The sequence below is a fragment of the Octopus bimaculoides genome, chromosome 19 (genome assembly GCF_046866305.1).
Source record: "Octopus bimaculoides isolate indiv1 chromosome 19, ASM4686630v1, whole genome shotgun sequence".
NCBI lineage: Eukaryota > Metazoa > Mollusca > Cephalopoda > Octopoda > Octopodidae > Octopus > Octopus bimaculoides.
In genome coordinates, this window is record NC_142946.1 from 33,564,781 (window position 1) to 33,578,815 (window position 14,035).

The 14,035-nt window shown below is 37.1% G+C and overlaps 1 protein-coding gene across 1 annotated transcript; it reads right to left on the reverse strand.

The window, feature by feature from the left end:
• Positions 1-2,337: 2,337 nt before the first annotated feature.
• Positions 2,338-4,464, reverse strand: LOC106870490 (uncharacterized). The gene has a single exon (XM_014916603.3). It carries the CDS (start codon positions 3,637-3,639, stop codon positions 2,620-2,622), a length of 1,020 nt encoding a protein of 339 aa, XP_014772089.2. The 5' UTR covers positions 3,640-4,464; the 3' UTR covers positions 2,338-2,619.
• Between the last annotated feature and the right edge of the window lie 9,571 nt (positions 4,465-14,035).

A 14,035-nucleotide genomic window follows, 5' to 3' on the forward strand; every position in this document is an offset into this window, starting at 1 on the left:
TATATATATATATGTAACATATGAAAGTACTAGTTTATTCAATATTGTAAAAATTCCAAATAATAAAACATGAAAATCAGACTAAGTTGGAATTTAATTGATTAATACACACACACACCTTTTCTTTATTTGGCACTATGGCCATAACACAGAGAGGACAGCACAAGGACATACAAAACACCACAGTGGGGACAAAAACATAAAATGCACATCCAATGGAGCATTCTAGCTTCAGTTCTTTCTCATCTTCTCGACTCCTCTGCATTCAAAACTCATGTATCACTACCAAACAGTTGCACAGTTCTAACACAAGTGTCATAAAATTTACCTTTTACTCTGAAAGAAAAGACCTTTGTTGCTAGCAGTGGCAGGAGGTACCTGAACCTTTCCCAACTTGTTCTTACCCAGGCTACTATATTTTTGGAGCAACCACCTTCCCTACAAACAAACAAACAAAAGACATCATCTGCCTCTATGAATGAGCCATCTGGGCACTTAAGGGAATCAACTTCTGGTGTGTTCATAAAACTTACTAATCTGGTGCATCTGTCACATATGAAGCCAACTTTCTCTCTTAGTCAGCCTGTGATTCCATTAAACCACTTCTGTGTCCATAACTTATGCTGGGTCTAACATATGGAATATACATCTACTTTTCTTCACATTGAGTAGGGTCATTTCCCTGAAGATACCAAGGTCCTATTTTCCATTTTACTAAAACTTTTCTACTTGCTTAGTTATCTTGAGGCATCATGATTCTAGGTTTAGAGTCAATGCCTGGAATTTCCTCTCTAATTCCCCTATAGATACATCCATGGGAACTAGATCATCAGCATATAGAAATTCCTGTAGACATACAGTTTAAAATTCTTCTGTGATAGCCAGTAGGACTACAGTGAATAGGCGAAGACTGAAGACTGTATCTTGATGTACTCCCACTTTCATAATATATATATATATATATATATATATATATATATCTCACATACGTACATAGAGATACTGAATGCATAACTGTGTGCTAATATTACATTTTTCACCAAGTTTATATATATTTTCACACACATATGTATAAGTATATAAATACACACACACATATAGAGAGATATATTGATAAAACTTACTTGGAAAAGGATGCGTGGCGTTCAATCATATAATAATATATAAATATATGCATATATATACATACATATATGTACATACCTACATATATATGTATATATACATGCATATATGGGTACAGGTCATCAACAAACGTGGTCAGAATGGGAAACGAGAACATAAAAAACAAAAACATAGAAAACGAAATTTTTTCGGAACAACGAAAAGAAACAAAGAGAAACGAGACATGCAACATAAAGAACATTCCCTTCATCAGTTGTCCCCTGTTTTATCTACTGCATGTATCGTTTCTCTGTTTGTTTTTTTCGTTGTTCAAAAAAGTTCGTTTTCTATCTTTTTGTTTTTTATGTTCTCGTTTCTCATTCTGTCCACGTTTTTTTAATGTCCTGTACCCATATATGCATGTATATATACATATATATGTAGGTATGTACATATATGTATGTACGTATGCATATATATATATATATATGTATGTATATATGCATATATATATATATATATATGTGTGTGTGTGTGTGTGTGTGTGTGTGTGTGTGTGTATGTGTTGAAAGAAATCGTGCTGAATATGACAAAAACCCTGATAAGAAAGCAAAAATTCAGTTGTTTTAAACATGTTTGAAATTTTGAAATACACACACACACATGTGCATATGATATTTAGTACATCAAAACAGACCATATATATTTATAATGTGTGTATATATATATATATATATATATATATATATATATATATATATCTGAAGTTCTAAATAAGTAAAACTATTTACCTTCAGATGAAACTAAAAACTAGGTGCTTTATTATCTATTTCATAGATTTTTAACAATGTATAAAATGGGGGCAGAAATTGTCCGGTGATCCTTCTTTCAGCCACTCCATTAATACCTAAATACACTTTGTTATACAACACTAAATACTCAACTGGTACTTATTTTATCGACCCCGAAAGGATGTAAAGCAAAGTCGACTTCGGGGGATTTGAACTCAGGAAGTAAAGACGGGCGAAATGCCGCTAAACATTGTGCCCGGCGTGCCAACGATTCTGCCTGTAAACGCACATACCGTCCTTATAACACATCAGTAGATGACTCTAGGTTGTTGACATGAACATCAAGTTATTAATTAGCATAAAAGTTAATTCAATCACCATGAAATTAATCCCAATCAAAACTAATAACTATTACAAGGATTAACGAATGATGCTAATGTTATTTTCTTTTCTTTTTATATAATAATCTGTAAATACATGTACAACTGTAAATGAATAAATCAAAGTAAAAATTAAGAATATAAATGAAATACGTGTATCTTTTCTTCCCGAGTTCTTTATAAAAGAGGTTTATTAAAAAAAGTTCTGTATAGAAATACACTTCCGAGTAAATTTAACACACACACACTTGACGTCTTCGAAGATAGCCCAAGTAATTTTGTTTAAAGAAAAACAACACATGAAGTTCTATATCAAAAATAGTTAAATAAACGATAAATAGATATCACAGTACTTCAGCAAACAAAGCAAGGTTCTGAAAATAATAGTTAGGTTTATCCATATCGAGAGTATTTAATAGTGTCTGCATGTCTGATGCTCCTGACAGTACCAATGCCGAATCAGAACCAATATTTTTGGCAAATTTCACATCGGACCTTAGGCTGTCTCCGATTGTAATAATTTTATTAAGATTTAATTCAGGAAATTTCAATTTGATGAATTTATAGAGAAAAGAGCTTGGTTTCCCAACAACAGTATATTTTCTCGGGTAAGCAGCCGCCGAAACAGCGCCCACCACGGTCCCGACTGAAGGACGGTATCGGTTGGGGCCTATTTTGGTCCCCATTTCAACATCACTGGTCACTACGAAATGGCAATCAGGGTCCTGTAAATAACTAGAGGCTTTATAAAGTTTGTTATAACACAAATACTCGTCGAATCCAACCAGGACCGCCTCAACATCGTCCCTAAAGTGCATATCTAAAAGATCATCTATCTTACGTGAGGTCGAGTCGGGCTCTGGTCCAATTCCAAAATGATCGATTTTTAAGTTTTGTAATTCTGTTCCCATAGCTTCAGAACCGATCACATAGACAGATTTTTTTACTCCAAGAACTGACTTCAGGTAAAAAGCTGTAGCAGAAGTAATACAAAATATTTCGTCGTGGTTGATATCAAATCCATATTGGACAAACTTGTCGAAGAACATGTTCGTTGAATATAAACTGTTGTTGGTCACAAATAAAAGTTGTTTTCCATGTTGTCGAAGCTTGTATAGTGCTTCATTAACTTTGTCCATCCGACTGACATGATCAGTGCCCCATATCACTCCATCACAGTCGAGAAGAATTGTGTCATATTTATCAACGATTCTTTTAGCAGAACTACAATCCAAGTGATAACAATTTGAAGATAATTTGCGTCTAGCATCGACCGAACTCTGTCGTATTCCATCGGTTAATAACACACGTGGGGTTAGTTTGGTCCATGTGTGGTAGACAGTTCTAGTTAATTTAAAGACCATGTTTACACTTAATGACTTTTATCTTCTCGCAAAGTACACAAAGGAGAGAGAAATGTTTTGTGTTGTGCTGGTGTGTAACATAGATATCAGTGAAATACGTGGCGGAGGAATATTTACGTATATAGCATGTACGAATATTTCCATCTCTCTCTCTCACATATATATATATATATATATGATGTATGTATGTATATGTATTTAATAGAAGGCAGGGTTAATCAACAGAGGTGAAAAGAAGAGTTACTGGATGTAGAAATATTTGATCAATGCGTTACGAAAATACATACGACAGCCATCAAGCATATGCGTGATAGATTACTTCATAACATTAACAAAGTCATTTCATTATCATTGAAGATTAATGTCAGGAATAGAAATGCAGCAGAACTTAACAAGCTGCTGTCTCGAGTAAAGTCGTTTCACTTGTTTATGTTGGGGAGAAAATACAAGAGTTATCTACCCTTGGTGTTATCTTATCTCTAAAATATTCTTCTCACGGAGACTTCGCCACCCCCCCAGCCAGCCAGCCAGGGTATCCCTTCGTCCTACTAGAAATAGCTGACAATTCTAGAACAAAGCATTCCTCAACATTTTAACAACGAGAAGGAGGCATTATATAACGTAGTCATCGACATCCTTTACAAAAGACAACTGAGTTATTCCATCAATATCGCCTGTAAGGAAATTCGGCCTTTGACAGCTACGGTTTGGCGGGGAAATTAAAAGTGGTTTGTTGTCTACGTGGCCTTTTATCGAGGCTCTTATGACAACCCGAAGAGCATGAAATAGGAAATACTATTAACTAGAGGTGTGGGGGGGGGAGCTTGCCTGAATGTTCATAAGTGGGTAAACTTCGCAAAATATTTCACAATAACCTGACTGTATATACTACTACTACTACTACTACTACTGCTGTTGCTGCTGCTACTACTACTACTACTACTACTACTACTACTACTACTACTACTACTACTACTACTACTACTACTACTACTATAGCTGCGTTGATCATCGCTGTTGGAGAAATTTAAAACTAAGAAAATCCTATGATGTTACAGCATTTTGTGGGAACCAGTTGGTTGATTTCTTTTTCTGAAAATCCAAGCTAGCTTATCCAGACTGACTGTTAGGTATTTACTTAAAAAGATCAAGTGCACCAATTATCATTGGTATAAATGAAAATCTGCAATCCTGATACAGAAGCTGGACGTTTCGAAGAAGTTGCCCTTAGTTATCTTTTTTTCTCTTTGATTTTCAAAGAGATAATCACATCAGCAGAATAGCCGACCTCTATGACGGTGCATACTTTTCTTGTCTGTACCAAATAACAATATCCGGCATGTTATGCTTACACTTGAAAGACATTTTGATGGGAATGTTCTACCAGTATTCCTTGTGCTGATATGTATGTATGTATGTATGTATGTATGTACGTGTGTGTGTATATATGTATGTTTTTTTTGGGGTTAATTTTAACTTTTTTTCCACTGAAGAGTTGAAGCTGGTTCCTAACAAAGTGGAAGGCTCTTTTGTTTAAGTCAAAACAGCTTTTGGGGTTTTTGGTTACCTGAATTAGTTGATGTGTGCACATATGTGCGCGCGCGTGGATAGACATGCACTCTGGTGCTGCGTATCACAACAGGACAGGTGTGTATGTTTCATCACCGTGCATGTTTGTATATGTATACCATATGTATACGTTGTATGCATATGTTCTTGAAGGGATCTCAAATGAAGACTGAAATGTTTTACAAATAATGACTGTTCTTCCGATGGAATGTATTTGGAGAATGCGAATCAGTTTGCTTGTTTTTTTTCTTTAGAATCCGTACATTTCTAGGTTTCTATGTAGATTTCTTGTTACGTAGCACAGGGCAACTATAATAATAGGAACAATTGAAAATATATTGCCTGGATACAAGAGTTGTAGATTTCTTGTTAGTTCTCCATAAATGTTCTCCTTTCCCCCAATTTTTGAATAGTACATTCACATCTGCTGGGCAGCTGGTCGGTATAACGACTTGTGATTTTTGCTCTCTGTCCCATACAATCATAACTTACCTGTTGTCCTTACATCGGGTTGCAGCTATTATTGGAATGTTCCATCATTTTTTTCTTTTTTACTTTTAAAGGTGTAGATATTTTCTGGTTCTGGCGTGCCTTTAGTATAGCCATCAAGACAACCCTTCTCGCATAAGGCATTGTAAACCATCTTGGCAACAATGTCATCTCATGGAGAGGTAGTAAATATTTGGGGGCAGTTACTGATAATATGAATGATATCTTCCATTTTGATGTGGCACAATCGGCACTTTCTGTCACAGGTGGAAATTTAGAGGCATCCATATCTCTTTTGCTGAAAAGGCATTTAGTAGCTATCTCCTGTTTTTTTACCCCAAAGGTAAAGTCTTTCGTAGCTATTTCCTGTTCTTTGACACCAAAGGTAAAGCCTTCTAAATGAGATGTGATGTACTTATCGCAGGTTCAGGAGAGGCTATTCCTGTCAATGCTGCTAACATTCTCCAGCTTTTGAGACATATATACCCATGCATAACTTTCTGCAGAAATGATGGGTAATTCTATTCCAAGTCTCAGTTTAGGTAGATCAGTACAGCCACAGTTGATCCACATATAGCCCTAGGGTGGTTTATGTGCAAATTGGTTATACTTCTACACTGCTCAAAATACTTTAACAATTTTAAATATATAATTCTTAATAATATAAAAATGCGATAGGACTTTTGAAATATGGAATAGTTATGAGGGCCCACTCGAATAAAGTAGGAATCAAAGGGATCCATAGGCAAGAAATGGTTGTGAACCAGTGATACAGAGGTTGGATGGTGAAAGGTGGTTAACAGTCAAATGCTGTCCAGTTAAGAATTTCTTTTCCTTGTTATCCTTTCTACTAAAAGCACAAAGCCTGAAATTTTGGGGAGGGGGCTAGTCGGTTACATCGACCCCAGTGCTCAACTGATACTTATTTCATCGACCCTGAAGGACGAAAGGCAAAGTCAACCTCGGCGGAATTTGGACTCAGAACGTCAGGACGGATGAAATGTCACTAAGCAATGTGCCTGGCGTGCTAACGATTCTATCAGCCCGCCACCTTTTCCTTAAAAACAAATCTTAACCCTTTTTCTCATATATCCATTTAAAATCATTTAGGCACTTTCAGTACGCTCCATTGAACCGTGACGACAATTCTGATCACGTCTGACTTTAATACTTAAGGACTTTACTTATTTATCTATATATTCATTTATGGTTATCTTCATTTTATTCTCCAGCATGCTTCTCTGGATAATGTTGATGATAACATATCAAAACCCTCAACTTAGGAAATCGATTATGAAGTGTTCAACTGCTTACTTAAAGAAATCAGAAATATAAAAGAAACCTTTACTGAAACAAGAAAAAAAAAAAAGAAAATTGGATTAACTCCTAACGACGATATCGGACCAGCCAAGCATTTAATGATACACTCGGGGAAGATCAGTTGCTATAAACTCAATCAAAGACCAACTTCCTGCTATAAAGTAACAACGAAACCGATAAAAAAAAACAAGTGCTCCAATATAGCCATTGTCCTACGACTGAAGCCATTAAAAAAGTAAAAGAATAACTCGTTTGAATTTATTTGTATTTATTTATTTATTGATATTTAAGGTAAAGTCGGCCAGTTGGCAGAATCGTTAGCCTGCAGTGCAAAAAGGTTTCGCGGTATTTCGTCTGTCTTTACGTTCTGAGTTTAAATTCCGCCGAGGTCGACTTTACCTTTCATGATGTCTCTCACTCTCAGCTGTTCAATGGCGGTTTACTCTACTGAGTTAATATATCTTTTGACAGGTCTTGTTTTCCATCCTGCAGGGTGTCCAGGGAAAACCATTTCCTTATCAAGCAGGCTTGATAGGGCTACTGGTTTAGTCGCCGACTGCTCGGTCATGCGACAGGTTGCACTGGGTTACATGTTACCAGTAGCATTAAAAGTGACCTGACATGCATATATTCATTCCTGCATGCATGCTACGTACATACATAATTACATGCATGCATACATATACGTATGTATGTATGTATGTATGTATGTATGTATCTATCTATCTATCTATCTATCTATCGATCTATCGATGGTGCTGATGGTGATGGTGCTGATGGTGCTGGTGCTGGTGGTAACCGAAGCGTTGAGGGATGACGGTGAGAGTAAGCGCTGTGAAAGACAGCGGTGATGGTGATGGAGGGGAAGGCGGCGAAGTCAAAAGTATTAATGGTGGTGGTGTCAGAAGTCTGAATGGTGTGTGTGTATGGCAGATGTGGTGGCGATGGTGGTGGTAGTTTATCATGTAGCTTTGCAATAAGTTCCAAGTCTATAAATCATATTGTTTTGATGAAAATTGTTCATTGCTTGAAAAATATTGTTGAAGTTTAATAAAATTTAATATGCACTCAATGCATGAAGAATCATTGTTGAGCCCAATGCCTAATGAGGAGCCATCCACAGGGGTTAGTTTAAAAGCCACTCGATAGAGCAGTTTTTAAGCTAGTTATATATATATATATATATATATATATATATATATATATATATATATATATATATATATATATATATATATATATATATATACCAGAGGCAACTCCAAGTCATCAGCGTCACTCGAGCACACTACAGATTTCACGTAAAACACATGCCGAAAGAATTTCACGCTTTTCCGCTTTATTTCTAGCCTCAAATAGCTTATTTTTTTTATAGCACTATGTCTTTCTCCATTTCTAAGTTAAAGGTAAGAATTAAGCAACCCTGCAAAACACAACTGACCTTTACACACAGACGCACAGAATAACAGCAATCAAATAACGACAGCAGAGTGCACAATAAACATCAGTGATCTGACTCTCGCCTGTACTCTTGACCAGAGATACCAGTTAGTCTGTTACACCTGCCAAGCACGGTCGTGTTAGGCCGAGTTGCTGGATAATTTTTCGTTCTTTTAAGAATATTGTAGAACGGAAACTTTTCATAGATTAGAATTTAAATCCTAATCTCTATAGAAATTTATTGTTTCAAGAAAACATTGAATTTGAATTACTTTTAACTTTTACGATTATAGATAACAACTCGGGCTGTAACTTCTGAGCCTGAGTCAGGCGCGTATGAACGATGTCGAGAGAACGTCTGCTACGAATGATATTTTTTTTATACAGGGCACGTCTAAGACGATCGCCTGACGCTACCAGGCTCAATAAAAGGAGCGCTAGTTATTGACTGCAATTACATACTTGAAGTCAGTTTTGGCAGAAATTAAATCAGCTTGCAAATACACATTCACTTTACTACATTTATACTCTGGCTAAGCCCGAGCAGTCCGAGTGTCGGAGTTGCCACTGATATATATATATATATATGGAAGGGCTACGTACACTTTTGGTCTCGTATATATATATATATATATATATATATATATATATATATATATATATATATATATATATATATGCACACACACACACAGACATTACGTGAGTAAATAGACCCCCACCACATAAAACATCGTTTTATGTTTATTGTAACTTGTAAAAGTTTATATCCTTTATTAATTGACATTTTTATGTTTCAGGTTCTATATATGACTGTTTAATACTGCCATGTACAAAAGAAACCTTGGAACTGTCTGAATTTCATAGAGGCCATATTGTGGGTCATTCTGAAGGTGGACGTAACATAAAATTGCAGAAAACCTTGGGATCCCGCTTTCTACAGTTAATAAAGTGATTATGCAATTCACTAGAGAGGGGAAGAGGTCCACATCACCTCGCCCAAATCAACCAGGACCCTCTGACAGGACCCTTCTCTTAGCAAAGAGAGGAGGATAATCCTCATTGCAGATTAAGTTGATTAAGTTGATGTCAGTCCCAGAACAGCTGTCAGGTATCTCCACAAACTTGGTTACTAATGCAGAGCAGCAACATGGAAGCCATTTCTTCGACCAGCCAACATCAAACTGAGTAAAAGATTGGGCCAGTGAGATGGTGGAGATACCACTAGCATTTTGGGACACTGTCATATTCTCTGATGAGTCCAGATTTGTCAGTATTTCCTGACAGTAACGAGTGTGGGTCTGGAGACTCTGTGATCAAGAATTTGGTTTGAAAAGATTGCAGCTAACAATGAAACAAGGCAGCTATTCTACGATGGTGTGTAGAGCGATTTGGAGCAATGGCTGATCGGAGCTGTGAAGGAAACTTAAGCTCAGATAAATATGCGTCCATATTGCAGAAAGGACTCCTTCCAATCTTCTCCAGTGGAGAAAATAATTAAAGAATATTCTTTATTTATGGAAGATGGGGCTCCTTGTCAGAGCTAAAATGACCCAAGATTTGTTGTTGGATGAGAATGGCATTAAAATGCTTCCATGTCCAAGTCAGTCACCGGATATTACGGGTATGAACCCTATTGAACACCTCTGGGACATAATGGACAGGACACTTCATAAAATGAACAAGAAAGCATCTTCAAAGTCAGACCTTTGAGATTACTGCTTGAAACTTGTCAAGAAATTCTGCAAGAGAATATTCGTCACCTGATCAGTAGCATGCCTAATAGGGTCCTTGTATTGAAAAATGCAAAGGGCATGTCTACTAAATATTAAATATTCACATTATAACAACTAATAAATAATTTGAATGTATAAGTTCAGATTTGAATAAGTTTTAATGTTTAAAGGGGTGTCTGTAATTGCTGGCACAATGCCGCCTGATTGTTTGGGATGAATGCACAATGGCTTACAAGGGTGCCCTTGAGGCATTAAATAGAACTTTGCGAGACATAAAAGAAGGCCACGAACCGATTGGGGGTGTCACTGTGTTGCTATCTTGGGACTTTAGACAAACCTTGCCAGTGATTCCGAAAAGCACAAAGGCGGATGAAGTAATGGCGTGTCTTAAATCTTCACCTCTATTGGGTCATATTGTTACTTTAAAGTTAGAATCCAACATGAGAGCGCGCCTTGTCAGAAGATTTTGCGAGGGACATTCTCCTTCTTGGCAATGCTGAAGTTCCAGAAGACGGAAATGAAAATGTTGACATAAGTATCATCTGCACAATAGCCAGTACTATCCAGAGTCTTCAGGACCAGGTCTTCCCAGGCCTAGAAGTCCACAACGGAGATCTAGACTGGCTTTGCCAAGAGCCATTTTGGCTCCTAAAAACGTTGCAGTCAGTGCAATCAACAACAGCCTCTTACTGCGTTTGCCTGGGGACGTAACAGTCTATAAGTCAGTAGACACCATTCCCAATCAGGATGAGGTAGTTGATTATCCCACTGAATTTTTGAATTCCTTGGAGCTTTCGGGTGTACCTCCACATATTCTTACTCTTAAAGCCCTGTTATACTGATAAGGAATTTAAATCCACCGACGTTGTGCAACGGTACACGCATTGTTATCACAAAATTACTTCCCAATGTCATTGAAGCAACGATTATGACCGTCTGTGGTAAAGGTCAAGACGTCTTCATACCGCGAACTCCCCTCGTGTCTTCGGCTGCTGACTCACCGTTCACATTCCGCAGAGTGCAGTTTCCGATTAGACTCAGTTACACCATGTCCATAAATAAGTCCCAGGGGCAGTCGATGTCTGTCGTTGGACTTTACTTAGCCGAACCATGCTTTTCACATGGTCAACTGTACGTTGGCTGCTCAAGAGTGGGTTGTAGGAACAGTTTACATGCCTTCATCTCCAAGGGGGAAACTAAAAATGTTGTTTATAAGGAAGTTTTGTAGACTGGCGCCATATTTCGGTTCTATGTTATTGATGTTATAATTTTTGTTGGTTTATTTTTTCACTTGATTGTTGTCGTAACATTACACGTGCAGTTCCCTTAAAGAGTTACTTAGGCATTAGTCTTGCTATAAAACGTGAAAGGTGCTTAAGGGAGGGGGTATTAATCGCTTTATTACGTAAATAGCCTCTTCGAACTATCGTACCCGAGCAACGCCGGGTACACCTGCTAATATATATATATATATATATATATATATATATATATATATATATATATATATATATATATATATGGAATATACGAAAAACAACAACAAACGAGGACAGGTGGTGTAAATAACAAAAGGATGTATTAGTATGACGCTCGGGAATACGGAAAGTCTTTGACGTTTCGAGCTACGCTCTTCAACAGAAAGAATACGGAGACAAGGAGAAAAACACGGAGAAAAAAAATTGAATATATATATATATATATATATATATATATATATATATGGTGTGTTATGATAATTTATGGAAAGGTATCCTATAGAACTCAATGAATTTGTTAAAAATGGAGAAGAGATGTTAAAAGTTGAAAAAATTTTGATACATCCAAACGATCGTGTGTCTTCTCTTCTCCATTTTTAACAAATTTGTTGATTTCTATGGAATACCTTTCCATAAATTCTCATAACACACCATATACAAGTATTATTTTCACATTTGTGAACTTACGCCAGTAAGCTACCAGCAAAATATGAAGAATCTTTATTAGAAATCGCTTTTTTTATGGAACCCTCCAAATTAAAGAATGAAATATAATTCAACCTTTTCACACACACATACGCACACACACGATGGACTTCTTTCAGGTTCCATCTACCAAACCCACTCACAAGTCGTTGGTGGGCCTGGGGCTATAGCAGAAGACACTTGCTCAAGGTGCTATTCAGTGAGACTGAACTTGAAACCACACACTCATGCCTATATATATAACACAGTGTATTATGGAAGTCAGTCGGCCCCGTTTAGAGGAATACGGTAAAAGAAGACATCTACGGACACAGATGAGGAGCCTGCAAATCTAACACCCAAAATACATTTTCAGTTTAATGCCAGTTATTAGAGCAGCAGGATACTTAGCAACCTGCCCTTAGATTATTGTCAAAAGAACATAGCTTCATAATTTATGCGTTACAGATGATCCTGGTATCTGGGGTAATAACCTTTAAGATTGTTCAAAGGGAGAACAGTAATATGAAGGCTAATAAAAAGTAGAAGCTTGTTTTAGTGGGGTTTTATATCCTTACAACTCTGTGTAGAGCAGGTGAACGGTCGAAATTAGCAGTAAAAGTATAGAAAGAAAAACATACTTGCATACGTATATTCATTAATAATATATACATGAATACATATACAAAATATGACAAAGACTCATAAATTATTGAATAGACGCTTGTTCTGAACACAGAGAGGTTTACGGTGTGTTGCAGATGCACATAGTCACATACATTCGCATATACTGTTACTCATAAAGCACACACACATACAAATACTGTAGCCTTGTTTGAAAACATACACTGAAACATAAGCGTGTGTGTATGTGTGTATGTGTAAATATCTATTTGACCTTTTAAACTTTTCTACCAACGAATACGACGACGATGATGACGACGACGACGACAACAACTATCATCCCCACCTCTACAGCAATCACGCAAAAACACAATAACGACCACAACGCGATGACAAGAATAACAGCAACAAATAATAGCGATGCTAAAAACAAAGATTCCTAGTTGTCCCCCTTTTTATTACAGTAAGCAAAAGTTACCTCCCTTAGGTTATTGATCACCTTACTACCATAGGCACAACGCTTGAAATTTTGCGAGAACGGGGCTAATTGATTACATCGATCCCTGTTCTCAACTGGTAATTATTTCATCGACCCCTATTGGATGAAAAGCAAAGTCGACCTCGGTGGTGTGTGAACTTAAAACATAAAGACGGACTAAATGCCGCTAAACATTTTATCCTAACGATTCTTTTCTACTCTAGGTACAAGGCCCGAAATTTTGGGGGAGGGGGCCAGTCGATTACATCGACCCCAGTACACAACTGGTACTTAATTTATCGACCCCGACAGAATAAAAGGCGGAATTTAAACTCAGAACGTAAAGACAGACGAAATACCGCTCAGCATTACGCTCGGCGTGCTAACGATTCTACCAGCTCACCACCTTCGTTACGTTATTGATTTCAAATTTTGGTACAAGGCCAATATATTCGGATGAGAAGGTAAGTCGGTTACATCGAACCCGATGCTCAAGTGGTGCTTATTTTATCCACCCCGAAAAGATGGAAAGCAAAGTCGATCCTTGCGGAGCTTGAACTGAGAAAGTTTCCGGAATGTCGCCGAGCATTTGGACGGAATGTCGCCAAACATTTCGTCCTGCTTGCTAACAATTCTGCCCGCTCGCCGCATTTATTATGTTATTAATAACAACTAAACTAAAGTGCTTCTTTTCCATTCACCAAGGTCAATGAAGCTATGGCCAGGACGAATTGGTGTCATCAGACGGTATCCAATAACCATCGGGTGTTTCGACCCTGAACCGTGACACTCTAACT

Bases quoted from the DNA above. Each gene is read 5' to 3' on its own strand.
- LOC106870490 (XM_014916603.3), bottom strand. From the start codon at position 3,639: ATGGTCTTTAAATTAACTAGAACTGTCTACCACACATGGACCAAACTA.